At 36.4% G+C, this 23,231-nt stretch overlaps 2 protein-coding genes across 5 annotated transcripts in view; one reads left to right on the forward strand and one right to left on the reverse strand.

The window, feature by feature from the left end:
* LOC139966981 (uncharacterized) overlaps positions 1 to 5,086 on the forward strand; it is a 48,414-nt gene extending 43,328 nt beyond the window's left edge. For both annotated transcript variants that reach the window (XM_071970525.1, XM_071970526.1), the window contains exon 41: positions 1 to 5,086. This exon is cut by the window's left edge and continues 1,274 nt beyond it. The gene's annotated coding sequence lies outside the window, so the exon portion shown is untranslated.
* The window catches only part of LOC139966984 (lysM and putative peptidoglycan-binding domain-containing protein 2-like), a 24,113-nt gene extending 1,217 nt beyond the window's left edge, over positions 1 to 22,896 (reverse strand). The window contains exons 1-6 of one of the 3 annotated variants that reach the window (XM_071970530.1): positions 22,395 to 22,896; positions 18,701 to 18,900; positions 18,422 to 18,535; positions 17,497 to 17,696; positions 10,742 to 10,818; positions 1 to 5,744 (exon numbers count right to left, since the gene is read on the reverse strand). The exon at positions 1 to 5,744 is cut by the window's left edge and continues 1,217 nt beyond it. In XM_071970530.1, coding sequence (XP_071826631.1) covers positions 10,787 to 10,818; positions 17,497 to 17,696; positions 18,422 to 18,535; positions 18,701 to 18,900; positions 22,395 to 22,568 — 720 coding nt within the window. In that variant the 5' untranslated portion in view covers positions 22,569 to 22,896 and the 3' untranslated portion in view covers positions 1 to 5,744; positions 10,742 to 10,786. Of the gene's footprint in view, positions 5,745 to 10,741; positions 10,819 to 14,869; positions 17,697 to 18,421; positions 18,536 to 18,700; positions 18,901 to 22,394 lie in introns of those variants that run through there. The other 2 variants (XM_071970531.1, XM_071970529.1) reach the window with 2 other exon arrangements.
* Between the last annotated feature and the right edge of the window lie 335 nt (positions 22,897 to 23,231).

A 23,231-nucleotide genomic window follows, 5' to 3' on the forward strand; every position in this document is an offset into this window, starting at 1 on the left:
GATTATTTACACTGCAAATTAATAAGTGAAAGTCGACAAAGTAATTCTGTTGAACAGAATGACTGAAATCAAAGTGCCAAAGTATGAGTGAATACTACACATGGGTTGAACAGAGTGATGACTGAAATCAAAGTGCCACTTTTAATATTAGTGAATACTATACAAGGGTTGAACAGAGTGATGACTAAAATCAAAGTGCCACTTTTTGTATTAGTGAATACTACACAAGGGTTGAACAGAGTGATGACTGAAAACAAAGTGCCACTTTAAATAGTGAATATTCATTGGTTAAGAAACTGAATATTATTAATTCTGGATAAAGATTGGCAACTTAAGTAGTAATAGACATTTAAACTTTCTACAGACATTCCAGATGATGAAATCTTAGCATGAATAAAAAAATGAACCCACATCTTTTTTCTCTTTCAGAATTACAAACAAAGTTTGAAATGGTTTTGAATAATATTCAAGACACACCCCATGATTACTCCGGGCAATTTACGCTCATAAGTGTACTTAAATAACCATTAAATAACCTTAAAAGTTACAAACTACTCTTAACATCTGTAGATAATCTATTCCTTAAGTTTGATAATGGCAGGCAATGTGCATAGGTGAGGTAGTGCAGTAATGAAAAGAGAGAGAAAGAAAAGGCTGTTGGTGTATGTATCTTAGTGACACCACAATCTTTAGTGAAGTTAATAAGTATATGACAACATAATTCGGGCAGAGCATGAAGAACAAAGATAGCTTTTTAGAGGTAAGAAAGTATTCCGGTGGTAGAGGGTGCATTGACTCAAGGTACAAATAAAGGGTGGGGTGAAGATAAGAATAAAAGACTGAGATAAATTAATAGAAGTTGGAAGGGTATTACCAGGGGAACTATCGCTTCCCACCTCCTCCCCATTCACAACCAATGTATAAAATGACATGTCTAGTACAAGCTACCTTAACTAATCGTACAGATTTTCAAGGAGCAGACACTTTTTAGCTAAAATTTTGGTCAGTTGTTATAAACAGAACTGACTGTTCCTCTTTCAAACAAATCTATTTAGAACCAAATTATTTGAACAAAAAGTGACACATGACAGATAGTTCCTCATGAACGAAACTTTACCTATAAAAGCTGGCATTCACATGTCACAACTTACACTCAGATTTATTCGTTCTTGTTTTTTCCTTTTTACAAAAGATTTTAGAGTTTCATATGCGAGTCATGGGACCCTATGTAAATACTTGTCTTAAGTGTACAATTAAACAAAAAGATTTTATAATGAAAAGAGGAAGTTTATACAATGGTGTTCCTTCAGTTTATACACATAGTGACATATGGTTATAGTAAGCATATCAAATGGGGGATGTCTGTACCAACAGGAACAACAAGGTTATTGCAGTAGGATTAAAAAAATGTTGCAACTTGGAGGAATAACAGTCATGTACTGCATCAATGAAGACTGAAATGGCTTGGGCTTTGTGCTTCAAAAATGAGGCTAAAATATGTCATACTACCCCAAAGACAGGATAATTAGAACACCTTGGAAGTGGGATAGAGAAGGGGGGGGGGGATGTGAGTGTACAGGTGAAAGGCTGATCTTAAAACAATCAATTCATCTTTGAAGAAGATCCTGTTTATTGATTGCATGGAATATCAGGCCCCCAACTTATATACATATATTCCTACTTAAAGCTTTTTGCATAACCAGCTTGTGTTTCTCTCTTTATAATCAGTTCAGTCACATACATGATTCTGTACTGCATAACATACAAATACCTTAGTCTAACTGTGAGATGGAGGTTTCTCTACAAACCAATTAAGAGAAGAAATTGGCTTTCTGGCAAGTTCGACAGTTTAGAATATCTCCTTGAATAATCTATTTAGGGGAGGGGGGGGGGTATTCTGCACTAGTCTAGAATATCTGCTGCCATTAATGCTGTAATTAATGGCAGTTTGTTAGGAATAAATTGATTTGTTTACAGCAATATGCCAGTCATACTATAGTATGGTGACAAACAAGGATTTTGATGATGATAACATATTTGTATCAGGACATCCAACTCTTGATTCTTTAGTTATGTGGACTCCACTACAATACCATGTATAATATGGCCTGTGCCACAGTATAGGAAACAATCTTAGTGGGGTGAAATATTCCTGTCAGATATATTACACTGACAGGGTGGGTGGGGGGGGGGGGGATATTCTACTCTAGTGTAGTATATCCTAATGGAAGATATGATAAAATGTTCAGGGGAGATTCTACACTGTCACACCAGGTCCAGTAATCTGTACTTTACATACCCCATTGACTACCTCCCCTTGCTCCCTCCCTCCTCTCCCTCCCCTTCCTTTTAATAATTTTGTAATGATGCAAATTAGCAACAACAACAAAATTACTGAAATAATTTGAATGGTCTACAAAAAATATGACATGTGAAAAGGTTGAAGAAGGATACAAGGAATAGTAGATGGTATAAATTCAATGTTTGATCAATGATAACACTAAAAATAGAGAAATTAATAAATAAACATTAATAAGGAATGGTGGCATTTAAAGGAAAATACTACACAAACTTTCAATAGAGAGGTTCATTAATTGCACATTAGACAGTTTTGCCTTGAAAGTCAGTTACCACCATATTAAGTAAAACTTAAATCTCTGTGGCCCCTTGATATGAACAGATGAATTTATAGAATATGCCATTAAAATCCCTTTAGAGCAATTTTCCCTCTAATCATCTCGTTTACAGAAAGCAAGAACAGATATACAAATATAATTTAGTGTCACTTTTCCATGAACTCACTTAATAATAATGTGATTCATATTGATGTCTTATGTTAAACAATAATAGGTCAGACAATGAATTTTATTATTCTCAGTTCTATATGAATTCATTTCCCTCAATAATATTTACTTGCTGGCCCTTAGTTTTCAAAGAGACCTTTTTCGGTCCTGACTTGATGTGAATCAACCTGAACTGTTTGTTTCCCTCCCAAACTGGGATGATGAAACGTCAATTCCTCTGTTTGCGAGTAGTCCGTGTTGAAAATACCTCAACTGGTTTTAAATACTGTTTTTCTTGAAAATGAACTGAACATATATGGAAAATTAATACTTTGATCTATAAAGTAGCTCTGCACATCTTTTTCACTCAGTAAATTAGAGTGCAGTAGTATAGCTGAGGCAGGTAAGCAGTACACTATACCAACTAAACCACTAAACAGTACTTGATGCATCTGAACATTGAAACTTACATGTAAGATATAACAGGATCTATTTACAATATCTGGTCTTTGGAAACTCACCGCTTTAGGAAAACGATGCCAAATATGGCCTCCATGATTGTTTCCATGGAGAGTGAAAAGTATGAAATCAAAACAGGAAACAACAGAGTCACATAAATAACTCCCCCTTTTTCATGATCAGCCAAATCAGCATGCTAGCTGTATCGAACCATTCTGAGTGTTTCTACGGGTAGCATGGACACTGCGAAGTTCGGACACCTAAGCCTTAAAACACCCCAAAACTACAACTTCCTTTTATTGACAAATATGTAAGAACTTGCTTGCACACGGGTCATTTTGGAGAGAAAATAACTGTACAATAGCTTCGTATTTTTTTCGTGAAATTGGCTCTTGCTGTAGGGTTTTCATGGTGAAATGGTGTATTTCTTAGGGGTGTTCGAACTTCGCAGTGTTCCGAACTTTGCAATACTGACTCTAATTGTTCACTCTGAACTATCTACTAAACTTCAGTGAGCTGAATTCTTTGCAAGTACTCTACAGGCTTGTATGGTAAAATACTTGACAGGCAAAGCTTCTTGAATCCCCCACCCACCACCCCCCTAAGAAAATTGAAACTTTCATACCTGTGCCAAAATTTAAGCTGTACTAGTTGCTCCCAAGTGGTTCTCTACGTACTTTTTTGTATCAACAAAATCAATAATTTCTGGAATACCACAAAATAATGCCAAAAAAAACAAGATATGAGATAAATCAATTAATACTATACACAACTCTAAATTATACAAAGGGGTGATATATAATGCACATTCAGATATATCACACAATAAAATTAAACCCACATCAGACAAAAATTCGGAGGGGACACAAAATGGGTCTTGCAAATTTATGAATGCTGACAATTTTTTTAATATCTAAAACCAATAAATACTTAAAAAGGAAAAGGATGGCATGTTGTATTTGAAGTAAAATAGTACGAGAAATGAAATTTCATAAGCCAAAGAGTTCTTTCAACATTAACATTTTTTTTTTATGATGAGTCAAGAAAGTGGTCAGTAGGTTACCACAGGTGTGCAGGAGATTTCTTTTCATTTTACACCAAACAACGCAGACCGTTCCATGAACATACATGTATATATGCACTGCTGTTTTACATTAGTACAAGATGGTAAACAACATGTGCATGAATACCTTAACACCAGGTTATATGGCCCACAATGCAACACACTCAGCCTAATTTGCATGCGCAATTCTGCAGTTAGCAACTAAATGTACAATTGTGGATAAGAACAAATGTACTTTCATTTCTATTGAAGAATGCACAGTTGTTCAGTTGTGTAAACTATTAAGTTTATTATCCCCCCCCCCCCTTTTTTATATGTATGTAAAATGCAATCCTACCACTTTTGATCGAAATCTGAAAACCAAACAGTACAATATTTTGGCAACAATTTCTTAGACAAATAGCTTGCATGATCTTCAATTCAGCTTGCTGATATTAAAAGCAAATGTAAACCGGAAATCATTTTTACCTTTTGTGATAGAGATGTTTACATGATCCATAAATCAGGTTAGAGGATGGCTATTTTGTCCAAGGTATATAATGCTATGGTGCCTCCATGTAAAATATAATTTATTTAATAATATGATTGTTGAGTTTCGAACTCCTTCGAAGAATCATTTTATTTTTGCTGGATGGACTACAGGCTAAGGTGACTGGGGGGGGTGTTCAATTCCATTTAAAGTGCCCAGATTTCCTGGAAAATATACTGTCACATTACTATGGGCTACCCTAAAACTAAACTTTGCTATGTGTCTATGAAACATATTTAGGTTTCTTGGTTTCCAGCCAAACATTTTCTATCATTCCTCCAAGTGCATAGACACGTTCCTTTCCTGAAATTAGCATGTCCCTATTCCAAGTAATACACAGCACTTGGCTGTCGCCCGTAGTGATAATTAATTTACTGTATTTCCCAGTTAAGTACACATTGATGTTTGAACAAAAGCTCGATCGTTTTTTCATATGACCTTTATGAGAGGGATGGTATTCAATGTCCCATCTCTTCCAGCTATAATCATTAACATACAACCCGCACATCTTTAGTTGAGTTTCAATTTCAGACGAATGCAACCTTTGGCACCATGCTATGAGTTATTTACTGTGATCTAGTCATGCCCAAGATAATGGGATCAGGCATTGGTACTTTCTATGACACAGAACATTGTACAGTGCTTTCTCATATGAAATCTACATATAACAACAGTTCAAACATTCATGTGTGGTCAGAGGCTGACTGACAGTGATGTGGGCAAACACCTGTCCACCTCTCTGCCAGCAGTATAGTGTATATATAAAAGGGGATAGGAGTCAGTCCGGATTAGAAACGAAATTTCTCCTCAAAGGCAAAAACTTTTCCTCTTTACTTGACATGCTAGTATGCTCTTTAAAACCTGAGAAGAGTGGGTGGTAGAGTGGGACTTCACATAACACTTTCTGCACCTGTGGAAGACAAAGGCAAACTGATATTAAAATCAAATTATAAGGACAGGCCAGGACGGCTTTAACAAAAAGCTTTGTCAAAAATGAAATTTGATTGGCAAGTACAGAAGTTATCTGTCTAATGTTATCAACAGTAAATAATAACTGAGCATCAAACAATGTTGCCATTCTTAGGGAGTAAATTATGATGGACTTTAAATGAAAAGGTTGGATCCCTTGCAAGATATTGCTTTAAACACCGATCTAGATGGACTTCACAATTCACATCCATAAAATGTCAGATCAATGCTAGTATGTCTAGTGTAAATTATAGGGAATGCTTGGATTAAAATATTAGATGTGTATTATGTGCATTCCAAAAAGAACAAATCTAACAAATAATATTAAATTCTCCATTCAGCTCCCTAAAGGTTCAGCTTTCTATATGAACTGATTAAATTTAACACTGGTCCTTCACAATATATTAATGCTCTTGTATGTTGGTCAACAAAATGACCCTTAAATATTGTTATGGAAGGCCATCATAGCAAATCATCAGAAATTTGATTGCATTCTTTCTCTGTGGCAACAACAGTACTGAATGCAAATTCCAAACACCATTCCAATCGTTAAAACACCATAAAATGTATAACATTTTTAAGTTTTAAATACATCAATCTATTGACTTTAAGTTTTGATTTGGATATATTTCAAGAAAAATAATTCACAGAAATAGTTCAAAATCACCATACCAATGACAACATAAGTACTGATTAAGTCTGATCTCAAAGTTGTTTGAATAATATGTTATCTTCCTACCCCCCCTCCCCCTGTCCCCACTAAGCTCAATTAATAGTAATTGTTTGCATTTCTACCTGCTCTTTGTATACTCTTTCATTTGCTTCGTTTATTAGTGTATCTAAATGTCTTAATTTGAATTTTACTTCAAATCTTTTTTATTTATCTTTGTAACTGAGGGCCCCAGGGAAGATAAGCTCTGGCTAACCAAGTCACCCTTAATTAAATATAGTTTAAATAAATAAAATAAATAAATAAATAGTACTCAGATTTGTCATTGCTGAACAAACATGCAACAAGAGTAGTTACAGGGAATGTAGTAAGAACTCTTCCAAACAAACCATAAATTTAAATAAATCGATTATAAATAAGTTAATGACAACTGAGCTACAGTGAGCATGCATTACCAATTAATATAAAAAACAAAAACATAACCATCCAAATTTTTCAACAAAGAGAAAGTTAAGAAAATGAGATGAGGATGCATGCCTTACCCTAGATGCAAAGTAAATCAAGTAATGGATTAGATAATACGTGGTCAGAGTGAAAGTCCTGTTCGAGCTGTGCAAGGCACGGCTCCTGCAGGTTGGATTAGATAGGTTCATACATGCAACCTTATATAGCATGCAGAACCCTAAGACAGCCACACACTGCCCACACTAAAAATGGATTCAACTCAACTCAAGTGCTATGTCAGACCTTTAGATAATTATTACACCTAGACTTTTAATTGACCCCACTTTAGAATGCAAAATGAAAAGTGGAAATGTTATTGACTTAAGTGATAAATATGCATGTACATCATAAACATTATGAAGTGACACAAGACCATGTTTGCAAAAAATTTGCAAACTGTTTTTTCAGCTTCCTTCATCTCTATGAAGCTAATGTAAAGATTCTTCATCACTGATTATAAATGTTCAGATGAATGTTTGAGTTGTGTGCTGATGTTACCAGTTCTTTAGGCTAGGGTAGAACAATAGAGTTGTGTGCTGACGTTACCAGTTCTTTAGGCTAAGGTAGAACAATGGTGTTGTGTGCTGATGTTACCAGTTCTTTTGGCTAGGGCAGAACAATGGAGTTGTGTGCTGATGTTACCAGTTCTTTAGGCTAGGGTAGAACAATGGATATGTGTGCTGATGTGACCAGTTCTTTGGACTAAGTTAGAACAATAGAGTTGTGTGCTGATGTTACCAGTTCTTTAGGCTAGGGTAGAACAATAGAGTTGTGTGCTGATGTTACCAGTTCTTTAGGCTAAGGTAGAACAATGGTGTTGTGTGCTGATGTTACCAGTTCTTTAGGCTAGGGTAGAACAATGGAGTTGTGTGCTGATGTTACCAGTTCTTTAGGCTAAGGTAGAACAATGGAGTTTTGTGCTGATTTTAAGAACAATGGCATTCTGATTGTTCAAGGTAAATTTCTATTTCAATGAGTGGGACTTTGCTCACCCCACAGAGGGAGAGGGGAATGGGAATGAACCCCTGAACTAAGACACCTTCCCAAGGACACAAACAAGTGGTCCCTACTTTCCTCAGATAAAATATGGTAGCCCTGCTCTCTTGCCAAGTCATGACATCACTGCAAAGAGCTATGAAAGTTGTCAACTTAAACCCGGACGTCAGACCCTCCTCCCTCCCCCACCCCCTTCAATATCTTCTATTTCTTCCAAATGATTGATGTCCATGTAACAACCACAAACCTAAACACTGTCCATTGTGAAAGGTCAACAATGTTCTTTCCAGGATGTAAATAATTTAAGCTACGTACAGTAGTCGGCCTGATAAATGTCCTACTGTACTGTACAGTATTCAACATTTTGTCATATAGGCAAATAACCAACCTAACTTAAACACATGACCATCTACAACTTGACAAATTCCAGACCTCATCATGATCCATCTCTGCCTAGGAGGGAAAACAGAGGCAGAAAACGTAGAGAATAGTTTCCTCTGAGCTCTTGGCTTCCTCTGTACCACCTGCTCAGTATCCAAACAGTTAACTTCCTAATACACATTCCAGGCGGTACATTCTCAAGGATGATGTACCAGCTTTAACGTAGAGAACCGATCGATGATGAATTTCAAATTGAAATGAGCATCGCTCTCGCTGCTAGACGCATGCCTATCATTGACTACATACATGTATACGCCTGGATTAGGAGGGTTTAATAGTGTGGGCTTTGTTCCAATTTGAGGCGAGTGAAAGATAAAAGGTAAAATCTCCCTAAACCCAGTAATCAAGACTGGTCACTTACAGTGGAGGAGAGATGGGGGAAGGGGAGCTATGTGCTTGAATGTTACCAAAGTTTTCCTGGTTAGGTAGATAGGAAAGTAAATGATTTGTGTGGAACAGGTAAGAGAAGTTTTAGGGTTTGCAACAACTGTATCATAAAGCTATATTACCCCATTGTACAGTAGAACCCAAGCATGGTGTGGTTGTCATAATGTCTACATGCTAATTACACTGTTTGTCATAATGTCTACATGCTAATTACACTGTGGTTTCAACAGAGTTCGAAAATAGGTATGTTTACATAACTGCATCCGATGCAAAAGTTAAATGGTAAATGTTCCTGCAGCCAAGAGTATTTACATGTATACAGTAGTATAAATGAGGGGGAGGACAGTGTTAACTAGTATAACAAGTATACAATTCTGTTGACACAAAATATATTGTGATTTTTCAGTACCTTCAGCAAATTCAGTGCTTCCAATTTATTACAGTCTTTACTTGTAATTTTTATATCGTAAATCTTGAGTGGCTCAATACTGTAAACCTGTCAACCATTAAGATAAAAAAAGAAACAGTACAAGGAAGAAAATGGGAAAAATTAATGGTACAAGCTGCAGTTAAAATCAGCTCACTTTACACAATGTACAGTACATACACTTAAAGGTACATGAGAAGGTACTGTAAATGAAAAAGGTGAAAATGAGAAGGGAGAAAAGGGTAAGGGAGCTTCCTTTTTCTTTTTCTTTTTTTGAAGAAGAGGGGTGACATTGATCCAATAATGGTGTGAAGCATTAATGACCTCGTTTAAAAGCATTGGACTTAATGTCAGAGTGACATTTTCAACAATCAATTCAGTGTGTAGAAGGTGGGTACACATGTAGTAAGTAGTGTATTAGTTTAAGTGGTTATCAACAGTAAATGGTACAGTATTCATAATAATAAGTGTTATACTGTTAGTACCATGGATAGGTTAGTACATGCCACTATCTCAAAGGAGCTATAAACATTGAAGGAAAAAAAATTCAAACTACAAACTTTTCTCAATTATGAAAAGGAGGCATTAAAAATTACCAGACCCTTCTCTTCTTCTCTACTACCCCCTTCCCCCCCCCCTTCCCCCCCCCCTCACCTTGTTTGAAGAAGACTGTTTTAATTTAAATTTTCAAACTTTCCTCTTGTTGCCGATGAATAGAGACTAATTTAGAGATTATTAAAAGAGACTGTCAGCCACCTGCAATGTGGTTGAATCCTTTCAAAAGATGCATCGATTTTCGAGCACAGACTGTCAGGGATCGTATATTTTATTGTCGTACTGTGTACTGTCGTATATTTTATTGATAAAATACAATTTCTGAAGGCAATCCAAAACCGTATTCTCTGAATGCATTACACTTCATGCAGCCAGCATTGTGGGTTTTCCTTTATGTTGTTCATACAGTACACACCCACCATGTTCAAGAACGAACAAAGTTCTTATGCTGTGTTCATTGTAGGGGGGGGGGGGGCTAGTTACCTTTTAAGTTCTACCAAAGAAGAGGGATCATACAACTCAAACACTGACCTTGTGATTACTAACAGCTACTGTCACAGCTAATAATAAGTGTTACAGGGTAGGTCCAATATGAACCACAGTGGTCAAAGAATAGAATTGAAAGAAATATTCTTCCTGGTTTCCATGGGAGTTGCACTGACAGCTAGTCAAAACTAGAAGATAAATTTGTGTCAGGGAATATAAGTACACATGGCTAGACCCAAGGGTCCTCTAGCATGTTTTTTTCCATGACTTCAAATAGAAGGTAGGACTGATTAACATAAAACCAGCTCTCTTGTGAAGACAAAGAAAGGAGGAGGTCTAGTTTACACCAGAGGTCTTTTCCACCAAATGTTAAATTAGATATTAAACACAAAAAGAAGGAAAGCCAGGGTAAAAAGGGTCAAAGTTCATGCCATTTACAATTCAACAGGAGAAAAGTTTGCACTAATCTTACCAAAGTTCATATTGCTTAATTCAGATTTATAAGCAATTGGTTTTATCATACACATGTTTCCTGGTTAGAATGTATAGCTGTTAGAGAAAAACAAAATAGGGGAGAAAAATAAAACAATTTGCAATAAAGGTGTTACAAACATATTTCATGAACAAAAAAAAATGCATGATATTACTCTTTGGATGGCAACTGAAACTTATTTACCAAATTAGTTAAAGTAACCATAAATGTGACTGTTAGAGAAAAGCGGGTGCAATTTCCGCATCCCATAATGTAGGCTAAAAGCAAAGAAAATGGGTTTTAATATTCAAAGTGACATGCAAGTAGGCAGCCCTGGTATAATTATGACCTTTTAGTAAGTTTACATAATTTTTTTGACTGCATGAGAAATTGTTAAAATGATCTCCCAGTTATATATTGAAATGGGAAGCATATAAAGGTGTTGCAGGTACTTGCCTTCACGGAGAGAACACCATTGTTGTATCATGGCGAATATACGGTAAGCCATAATATTTACCAGCCTTTGAAAAAATCTGTGAATGGTCACTTCTAAGGAATCTGTTGTTTGACAATAGTTCAATTTCCTCCATGCAATGAATTGGGAAATATATTGTTTGTTTGATGTGTTTTTGTCATCAAATGCACATCTAATATTACAAGGAAGTCTGTTTATTTCAGCTGAGAGATTGTATATCAGCAATAAATTTCCTATACTTTGCTTGCAGGTTATAGACTTAATTGACACACGCATAAGATTACCTTCCAACTTTAATAGCGAGGATACCAATCTTCACTATTAAAACCCTTTGGCATGATACTGTACATTCTTCCCAATCATTTAAGCAACTTTTGTTCCACTTAGGACCGATTTGCAGTCCACACTTTTCTGTTCATAGATGACATTTACCATATTTTGTGAGCCAGTGTAATTATTGTCATAGTGAACACTGCAAACAGTCTCCCTAACTTATCTTCTCTCTACTGGTCAATCCAGTGACATCGTTTGTACACCTAAGCTGTGAAACGACCACTACTGTTGTGATCTGATGTGTGCAGAACATGGACTGTCTGGTTGTCGATGATGTTTGATTTACATGTAAATTTACGCAAGAGCCCGATAGATGGAACCATTTGTTAAATCACAAATGTGACAAACAAACTAAGCAGCTTTCACCATAGGTTCTTACAAGTTAGTTCTTAGTTGATGTGGAGGTATCAAATATCTTGGACAAGACAGCACATTCACATGATACTGTATATCTGTTCCCCTCTCCCACCTCCCCCTACTGCCTCCCCTCCCTCCCCCTTTCAATCACACTGTTTGCAGCCCCTTATCCCGATTTAAGGTATCAAATATGGGCAGTTATATTCTTTTAAAAAATAAATGTTAATATTAGTATCTTTGGTCAGTACATTTAAATAAGGGCAAACTAGTTTTTCTGATTTTCTCCACAGAAAAGTGCACGGTAGTGTCACAATATGTATTTATTTGACTGATCTCTGATAGAAAAGTGAAATTAATGTTCACAAAGAATATACTGTAAATTAAATTTGAATATTATTCATTATACTGAATTTCTCTAATAAAATACCAGATCTGTATTAATTACTCTTGATATAAAAAAAACACATTTTCAATGGTGGTAGAAGGTATTGTCTTTATGATTTACAAAATTTTAGATTTACCAGCACTGTACAGTTCATCAACATCAAACAATATGGCACCATGTCAAAATGAAAGCTACAGCAGTTGCAAAATCCTGCTCAGCTAGGATGAATCAAACAATAGGTATTATCTCTACAGATCAACAATGCCTATTGTGTGAAACTGCAGCTCAGCACAAAAGATTACATCCACTACAGCCTGGATGCAGGATGCTATAGCCCCTCAGCATTCTACTTTTGACATGGTACCTACTGTAATATGAGTAACTATTTAAACCTTATATTGTACTGACTTTTGACACAAGCTGGTGTTTCCACACAGGGGCCACTAGTTGAAGGAAAGATCATGTTATCTTTTAATTTAGTCAATTGAAATCGAATTAGAAAACGATGAAATTACAGAAAGTTTAAATGCCTGAATTTGTGCACCAATCAAAAAAAAAGGAGAAAAACCAATGATAAAGTAAATTTGTGGGACACAAAACATTCTGTATGAGATTAAATTATGGGAGTCATGAAAGTAGTTGTCGCCACAAAGGTTTCTTATTTAGAAAACACAGATATATCCAATTATGTGTGAAGTTATTACTGCACAAGCCTTGGTCAGTGCTAAACAGATGTACAACTCCACTAAAATGTTTTAGCTTTGTATTAATGTATCAACAATATGAAGACTGTCAATTAACTCTCTCAAAACTGGATTAATTCTAATCCCTCAAACTAGATTACATCTTATCCCTCAAACTAGATTAATTCTTATCCCTCAAACTAGATTAATTTTTATCGCTCAAGCTGGTCTTATTACAGTTACAGTACCTTTAGGCAAGATAAAGCTTGTCACTTGATGATCAAACCTTCAACCAAGGCCATTATATACAAATGAATTTATCGGCTAGGGGCATGTTTTTTCGATTTACGATTATAAATTGTTGAATGGTTGAGTAAAAACAGCATTTACTAAAACAATTACTCTTTTTTTTGCAGAAGAAACAATTGTTACATTGCCTAGTGAGTAATACAACATGATTGGTATAAAGTTACCTAATTATTGAGGATTGTTTGCGTTCCTACAGAGGGCGCCAAACATACCGGTCCTAAAAGAGCTAACAACGACTCTGGGTCATAATGCCCGTCATTTACACTGTTTATAGATCCCCAGAGAGTTTGTAAAGCACTGTAATATATCTCAACCTACATACTAAGTTTTTGTTAAAAAATGTTTTAAATGATCTCATCTTCAAAAGTTACGAGAAGAATCGCAAGTAGAACGCCAACATATTCCATTTTGGAGACTTGGATACAATTTTACTGACCCTCAAAACTTACACTCGTTTTAACAGATGGGACTGAAAATACCTTAAAGAAGCTCTCTGATTGGTTGACAGCCAGACGTGTGTAAAATTGCCAAATGAACAGTGGGAAACACTTTCGTTGCTAAGATAATGCTAGTTTATCAGTGGTACTAAAAACCAAATGTTAGCTCGTATATATGTCACACTGTGTGTGAATTAAATTAGGGAATGTGCAGGTACTTTGCCTACATTGTCTGTAAGATATTCCTCAAAGGAATTCTGAATGATTTCAGAAACTGCAGCTTGTCACGTTTCACGGGGCTGGAAAGGACCGATATGTCAGCGCCATCCACTGATTTATGGGGTGGCTGAAGATCCCCATAACACTCCCTTTAACCAAGTGTTATATATTAGATTATTGAGTAACACAGCATTTGGTATATATAGTTTACCTATATAACAATTTATGAAAGCCTCTATTTTTCAAGTACATCATTGATGATAATATCACATTACAAAACCAAGCTGAGCTATAAATGAGAATGGCAATAACAATTTTTTTAATTTGTTTTTTAAATAAGTACCATTTATTATTATTATTATTATTATTAAATATAATAATCCTGACACATTTTCTAGCGAAACATGTTAAAAGGAATGAAAGTATAAAATTACAAGCACACACAGGTATGATAAAGACATGGCATTTATACAATGTTTTTAAGATGTAGGGCCCATAGTCCCAAACTATTTACTACTGTACAATTGCTAAAGAAACCATGAGATGGATGTAACAATTTTTAAAGGAATAAAAAATCGGATAAATATTTCCCGAAAATTTAATGAAAAGAACAAATATAGCACCAACATGTAATAACATTTATATTACAAAACCCGTTGATAAATGAAATGAGGTATTTAACAGTGTCTATGTTAGGACTTAGTACTTATGTTAGGACACACTGTAAAATACTATCTACAAAATTGTAATGCTGACATCTGATTAGACGACAGAATACTGGATTTTGAGTAAACGTTTATTACTGTATATTTTTTCGTCCTGTCTTTGGTTGTTGCCTTTGAGGAGACTTTGTATTATGCAAAGGTAACTTTCATGTACTACACTATACAATACTTAGTTTATGATGACTATGACTAACCATAACAAAAATTTTCACAAGAATAGAACACAATTTTCACAAATGAGTTTTGAGTCCCATGTTTCTTGCAGAAAAAATAAATATGAGAAAATATCTATCTAGGTAAGTCCACAAAGGAAGGGAGCCAGCTTAAACTTGGTTGTCCTTGTTACAAATGCAACCAACAAAGAGTGATTGTTGTAATTTTAAAATTTAGCAATTTCAATACTCCATACTAAAATATATGTTAGATTTATAACATGCACTTGTGGACTGTTCGGTAGTCAGTCAATAATCCGTTCTTTTATGGAATGAATGATTTTAGAAAATACATATACATATGTACACTTTAGATCTCAAACAGTTGAATTAGAATAAAAGTGATAAGGAAGTGCAAGGAAACTTCATGAAGGCAAGAGCCTTGGGGAAAGCTGAAGAGAAGGGATTCCATTTCAATCTTCAAGGAGTTTAAAGATGTGTTGACTTTGTCAGTGACTGGGTTAAATATTATCTCTAGAGATGTTTGTCATTAAGAACCTGATGGAATGGGAGGGGAAGGGAGAGAAGAATGAAAGAAAATGTGACAGGGAACTAGAATTTTCTAGATATTTTAATCCAACCATTAAAGGAACAAATGGTTACTTCACAGATCTAGTCTATCATAAATAAATACCATAGTTATAACATGGTTCCACATATAGAACAACTGCACTCAAATTGTTTCCATGTAAGGCTACATACAACGTGAGCAAGTTGAAAACACTGGGTGTGAGTTCTGAATTTTACACAGAATCAATGCAACGAAGTAACAATTGTGAATGAAGACAACGGTATAGATATGACGGAAGAAACATACACCAGGGAAGGAATATATATTGATGAGGGCAGTGGTCACACTGCGGGTACAATATTGAATGCAAAGATATGGAGAACAAAGGGAAGTACAGTAGGAATGAAGCAAGACTACAGATATTCAACACGTCATGCAACACTTAAGAATGTATCTATAGGTAAGTTATCTACTCCAAAACCTCTGGCATTCAATGTTATGAGAGTGAAAAGGCAGATGGTTCCTCCTGGACTAACTTCTAGCCCCCCTCCAACTCCAACTGAAGACCCACCCAACCAACTATTTACTCTGAACCAAAAGTTACACCTCCGACAACTTAAATGGCTTCAACTACATCTGATGTCACAATTAAAAATACTACTGTCAAGAGTTTTAAACTGTTTCCTAAACGCAGGACTCCGAATTGTAACAGTGAAAAAATAGTGCGCATGGTTCTTAGATGCTACATGATATTCAGCCATTTGATTAAGAGACCACAATTATAAGGATGCTCTGATTTTAAAAGTAAATAAAAAATATAATCCCTCAGATGTTAACATGTTTTTTATGTTTATTATGCAATGGTGGAATAGTAAACTTCTATGATAATTGTCTAAATACTTTCATGTCAACAATTTGGCAAAATGGATTGGCAAGATGGCTACTAGTAAGGATTACCAAGCCAAAAACAAGTCTCAAATATGATTTTAACTTTTTGTTGTTGCTGAACTTTTATATATAAATATTCTATAATAGGATTATTCATTTTATCCTATTTCATTAATTGGTATTTATTTAATAATTGGAATAAAAATAAAAAATAAATTTTATCATTTTTTTGTTATAGCAAATTAACTAACCGATAGATTGCAGCAAATAACATGGAGAAAGTAAAATGTTATTTGATCACAAGAAAATTGGTTAGTGAGAAAGTCTATTTCACCCACCTACAAGTCTACTAGTTAGTGGCAGCATTTTAGAGAGGAGCCAACATCTATCACAGATCTATGTTTGTACTACCGTTATGCAACAAACTCATGGCAGTTTGGGTTTTCACTGACTTCAAGACCAGTCTGGTCTTGATGTGACTTCATTTCCACTTATTGTCAGATGAATGACAACAGCTACAAGGAGTTTGAAGCACTCGAGGCAGAACAAAAAGTACACTTTTGTTCTTAACTTCAGTCAAAAATCGCAAAACCATTACATAGAGTAGTTTAGTTATCAAAGGAGAAACAAATTGCGTGTAACATCCAACAATGTGGGGACCATCTATAACTGGTGCATTGATAATTCCAAATGTGAATTTCAGCTACCAGCACTGTTGTCTAGGCAACCTACTGAAAGCATGGAGCCTCATTGGAACATTGTGTGTTCCATTTACCAGCAATGTGGGGACCATCTATAACTGGTGCATTGATAATTTCAAATGTGCATATTCAGCTACCAGCACTGTTGTCTAGGCAACCTACTGCAAGCATGGAGCCTCATTGGAGCATGGTGTGTTCCATTTACCAGCAATGTGGGGACCATCTGTAACTGGTGCATTGATAATTTCAAATGTGCATATTCAGCTACCAGCACTGTTGTCTAGGCAACCTACTGACAGCATGCAGCCTCATTGGAACATCGTGTGTTCCAAAAACCAGCCTTGCCTCCACTGCATGCAGCTCCTATTACAATGAAATGACCTTACGATACATTTTCAAACGTCCTGATGACTCCAAGGAATGAGAACAAGTGAAGGACAAGAATTGAGACAGAAACAAGGAGATGGTTGACGACATCAAACAGGCCAACTACGTTCAGTAATTATTGGTCTTTTCCTACCTCCTAGAATAGGTGACGTTGACCCTTCCCTGGGCTCCTTGTACCTGTTCACCTCTGGGGAGGGGTGCACATCGACCTCTGACCCCAACTGGTAGCTCTCTTTCTGACCAAGTGTAGGCGAGATGTGGCTGGGTCTTGTATCCTTTTGAGACATTTGGGGACTTGAAAACTTTGACATGTCATCTTCTACTTCACTTAATCTGACGAATAGAATTGAAACGAGGTTGTTACGGAAAATGTCTGACCAATCAGTAAAGACCAATTGCGGACTTCATTGTCATAGGTCATCAACAAGGATAGTTGTTGTGAACAAGAGTATATGCCAACATTCAAACTTATATGTAACTTTCTTTTGAGATTAAGAGAACGTGAGCACATGGTCAAGTTGACAATCACCATTCATGACAAATGATACTTATCACATTTCACAAAGAATCGGCCTAACTTCAAACTGAGAGAAACAAACATGGAAGCATGGCCAATTTGACAATCACAACTGATGCACAAAGATTAATTGTTATTTTCTCTATCACCAATTTTACAAACTATGAGTGTAACATACAATAATATTCATTCTGTTGGCCACAGGCCATTTGACCATATTTCATTCAGCTTTACAACATGTAAATCATGGAAAACTTTCATATTCCTGATACTGTATAGACTTGGATGTAATTTGTCACATTCTGGTGCAATCATTTATATCCCTTCTTAGGTCCACTGTGGGATCTCCAATGGGTGCAAAAAAAGATTTACATCATCTCAAAGGGTCCAACAGGATACTCTAGTACTGAACAACTTATTTACATAACAAAAAGAAATATTCACATCTGCACAGTATGGGAATTCCTCAGATTACAATAACACAAGTTCAAGATAGTGGTCTGAGTTACAATAGATCTGTACATAATTCAGCGAGGCCTACCTGCTTTCCATTTCAACTTTCTTCAACTCGTCCCTCCTAAGCTTAATCTGCTTGTCAATCTTATTCAAAAAGTCAAGAGGATCGCTCTCTTTCTTGTCCTCTGGTTCTTCTTTCCTGCGAAAAAAAAAAATTATCATAATAAAATCACATAGAAACTACTGAATTAACATAGAAAGCTGAACTTTTATGACATTTGGATGTGTAGAGGTTGTTTTGAAATACATAAGTAAAGTCCAGTCACGATACCCACTACGGTTTCTAGCAGTTTTCACAACTCACCTTTCTTCTTCTTCCTTGTCATTTTCTCCGTTGACCGTTTTAGGTGAAGGCCTATTCAACGGGCTTCCGTGAGCTGATGAGACTGTGTTCTCTAAGACACTGGCAGGGAGAGGCTGCTCACCAACTGGAATGTACAGGACTGTACGTAGGAAGATACTGTCATTGGTGTATAGCTTGTTGACTCGTTTTAAGGCTTGCACCTGCAGAAGACAAAGTTGTAAGTAACAGACTTAGTTGCATACAGTAGGAGTGTTCGGCATGCAAACACGAGATATATGGGTTAAACTCTGTTTGAGTCCTTATATAGGGTGCCGGTTGTGCTAAAATGGTAGATATTGCAAAATGCCACTTCTTGGAGAACAGTAGTACCTCTAACAATGTCAGGGAGTTGTTATGCTAAAATGGCATTTGTTTAATTCACAATACTTGAGTGCTACTGTAGTAGAGCTGTTACTTTTCCTGCAGCGAAAAATAATCCTCCATTTTATACAAAATTACGGACTTAGGTTTGCTGCAGATCTGTCATACCTATTGAAGATTATTTTTCACAGTGGATTTGTCTTCTATCGACTGCAGGAAGATTGCACAAATTACACCTGCCACCTAAGTGTAATCGTTTTTGTTTGTTTTGGGGGGGGGGGGATTGTCTTGGTGCGGTGAAAACAGAAAACAATGTGCTATGGAATATGGAATGCTTTTAGTTATTCCAATCACTGAATTTTTAAACAAGAAGAATTAGCCTACTCTTTGTGGGAAGTGGTTCGGAGAAGCATACCTTATTATTACATTAATCAAAGTCTCATTTTTTATGGTTAAGCAAACTCTATAAGAATCAACTTACTCTGTTTGTCCTAAATTTAAGGTTCACTGTAACACTGTGTCCCCACCTACGACTGGATAATATTGTCTGGGACAATTTTAAACAAGCTCTTATCACATTCCAACCAGTTAAGCACAATATTTATCTAAGCACTGCCCTTTTGACCTCGTGCCCAGATAAACAGAACTGGAAATGCAAACAAGCAAGATCTTACACTGTAAAGCAACACGCACAATGCTAATTAGTAGGTCAGTGAATGAAATAACAGATTGAAGCAGACTAGTTTTTAAGTAAACAAAGATCACTAGTAGTTGACCTAGAGTAATTCTACATATCAAAGTTTAACCAGAGTGGTAGCACCATAACAATGCAAGTGGCGTGCTATGAATCTATAGAGACTGCACGTGAAAATAACATAATAAGTTTAAAGATTGTAGAGCAGGAGTTTTCACTCCACATTATGCCAATATAAATTAATCGCCTTGGCAAACTGAGATGTGTGCAGTATCAAAAAAAATGTTCTGTAATGCTCTTGCCAAAATGCAAATGTGGGACTTGCACAGGTTTGAAATAAAAGTCCTCCTTGGAGTAAACATTTCCATATTTATACTCTTCCGAATAATAACATTGCAAGGTAAGCCTTGCTTCGCTACTTGTGGATGGATGAGTGAAATAGCTGGATACAAGTCCTACTAATTGGCCTTAGACAAAATGAATAATGAGCTTACACTTATATCTTGCACACTACACTGTATACCGATAGCAAGATGTTACTTTGTTGTCTTTTGTGGGGACAAACTAAAACGAATGACAGAGAATGACCGAATGACAATTGACTTTGTACAGGGTAAATTATCATTTGCGAATAACAGCGAATGACAGCGAATGACAACGAATGACAACGAAGGACAGTGTTGAGTGGAGATAGAATGATTAACGGAGTGGAGTAAATGCGGTTATTGGTTTTCTGCGCAAAAATGATTTGAGGAAAATCGCATGTTACGTGGTCGCAGGGTTTTGGTGTAATTTACGGATAGAAACCACAGGGAAAGTTTGTGTGTGAGAATACGCTTGAGTGCTGTGCATTTTACCTCTGTAGATTTATATAGAAATATATCCGTTTCAAGATTATATTATTGTTAGTTTCTAACAATTAATCTCGGAAAAATGACGTTAATTTTTTTTTTTAAAATCAGACTTACAATTTCGCTTACTATAAGGTGCGTTTTTATCTTGTCCGTACTTTACTAGATCTAGATACCCACGAAATCTGAACTGTGATATCCGGTTGAAGCAAATGTCTGTGCTGTCATTACTGTCATTCGTTTTAGTCAACGCAATTTTTTAGTGTGTACAACATATTGTCATTCGTTATGTGTAACGCAATTGTCATTCGTTTTAGTAACACCCCTTTTGTGTTTTAAACTATGATCATGCTTTGGTGGTACCTTTCAAGAAAAGTCACGTAACATAGAATCTGGCCACTAAAAACAAACAACTTGATCCACTCTCAATGCCAGTCACTTTACATTGAGACTGTAACTGTATGACATTTCAAAGTAGCTTCACAATAGCATTTGCAGACTAAACTCTACAAGTTGATGATATTTACCAGAGAATGCATCAGTTCACATTTTACATATCCTAGTAGCTAACTAGAACAGTAAGTACTGCTCTCATTACATTCCTTTCATTCTATAAGGCCTGCCAGTGCTACCCCTCATCACATCCTAGCATTCTCATTTGAATAACAATTCTTAACATTTCATCTCCATCCATCGGTACATTCTCCACACACCGTTACTCATTTATATACCTATTGTCTATTTCCAGCTGGTCAGGACAATGTAACTGAAATTTGGTTGGATCTAGTTTAGACTTTAGAGCTATCATGGCTACTGTAACTGGGGTGATAGGAGGTGTCCTGAAGTTTATTTACGTAAGTTTGTTAGTTTGCTCTTTTATTTTAATTTATGTTCTTACTGTGTTGAAGTATTTATATTAGCAAAGACCCTTATATATTCTCTTGTATTTATTTTTTTCTGCTCATTGAGAACTGTGGTAGGGTTGGGACTTGTTACTATGCAATGGTGCCTACTGATATAAACAATGTGGATTAAAAATGGGATAAAGAACTGATATTACATGGAGTGCATATCCATTAAGAACAGCTATGTACAATCAGCTAGCCTAGATCAATGCTGCCTTGTGGTTTTGTTTCAAATGTTTGTACCCTGAATAAAAAAAACTTTCTGATTGTTTTGAAAATTTGAATGCACTCTATACCTGGCCTCTAAAACTGGTATTCTAGGCCTAAGTGCATAAACATAAACAGGGGAAGTTATGTAACACCACCCCCTTATGTACTCTTTAGTTTTTCTTAAGCATATTATAAAAATGATATAGGCCTAGTCTATACACCAAGACCACCCCCCCTCCCCCCCCCCTCTCCTCGACTGACTACACATAATAGCAGCGTGAACTTAGATTCAATGCCCATCTTTATGCAGTAGGACGAACTGAGGCAAAGCCTACATGGGCTAGGCCTAGGCCCCTATGCTTGGTTAGGAATCTAGAGGCACTGACTGCAAGTTTAACCTACATATGCGTACGTTAATTAATCAGTCCTACTCCTAGTCTACCTTAGAACAGACAGTTAGCAATCATATGCCAAACAGTAATTGTGAAATATAAAATCTAATCACAATAGCCTAGCGTTAAGCTAACTTAGGTTGCAAACCTCACCAAACTATAAACACTGAAACAGTTAGGCTACCTGCACGAAAAGTTACGCTATGCCTAATAGAGATTGAGTTAGGGCTCACGTTGTTACTTTACTTATTCTGAAGGCTATGGTTAGCTTTCTCTCCTCACCGTTATTCCATACTTGAGAGCAATCCCCTGTAAGGTATCAGTGGAAGTTACATTGTGTGGTATGAATGTCTCTTTAACAGAGCGTTGTGTGCTGCCATAGCTGCGCCCATAGGATTTTCTTGATCCTCCAAGGCCCAACCTTGTCGTCTCTCCGCCCTTGTTAACAGAAGTCATTTTGATCCCAAATGATCACCTGAGAACTTCTCTATCTTTCAGCCAGCGCATTTAGATGATACTATCTCCAAACCCGAGCAATTGAAAGAGTTTCAGAAGGAAGTGATTAAGACCTGCCTACTCGATTAATACAGGTTTTGCGAATGGTTAGGCTACGTGACTAATTTTATTGTGCTCTGTAACGTTATGTTTATTGTATGTACCGACGGTTACAAACAATAACACATCAGCTGCTGTACAACACTACCGAATACGTAAGCACACATGCAAGTAGGCCTACATGAGGCAATAACTTGGCGAGGAAGTAACGGTTTCATACTGCACACTTCCCCTTGTCCATTCCTCTCAGTCAGTATACTTTTCTGAGAGCATTGGATCTAGTAGTTTGACGAGAAAAGGCCCGCAATTTCGCTGTTCAAATCATATTGTTTTAGATTACGGATGTAGGGGGTGGGGCTTCTTTGCCTCATCCTCTCCCAAACCTTTTCCCGTTCCCTCCCCGTTCCTTTCCATCCCCTTCCCCTTTTCAGTCCAACTTGACCCTCTCATCTGCCCTCTTCAAACCCTCTTTTCTCATCCCAAACCCTCTCTTTCTCCCCCTCCCCACCCTTCCCCTTTCCAAACCATCTTCAGCTTCAGTTAGGTGTTATAAGAGAATGTGTC

The sequence above is a fragment of the Apostichopus japonicus genome, chromosome 4 (assembly GCF_037975245.1).
Source record: "Apostichopus japonicus isolate 1M-3 chromosome 4, ASM3797524v1, whole genome shotgun sequence".
In the NCBI taxonomy this organism is placed as follows: Eukaryota; Metazoa; Echinodermata; class Holothuroidea; order Aspidochirotida; family Stichopodidae; genus Apostichopus; species Apostichopus japonicus.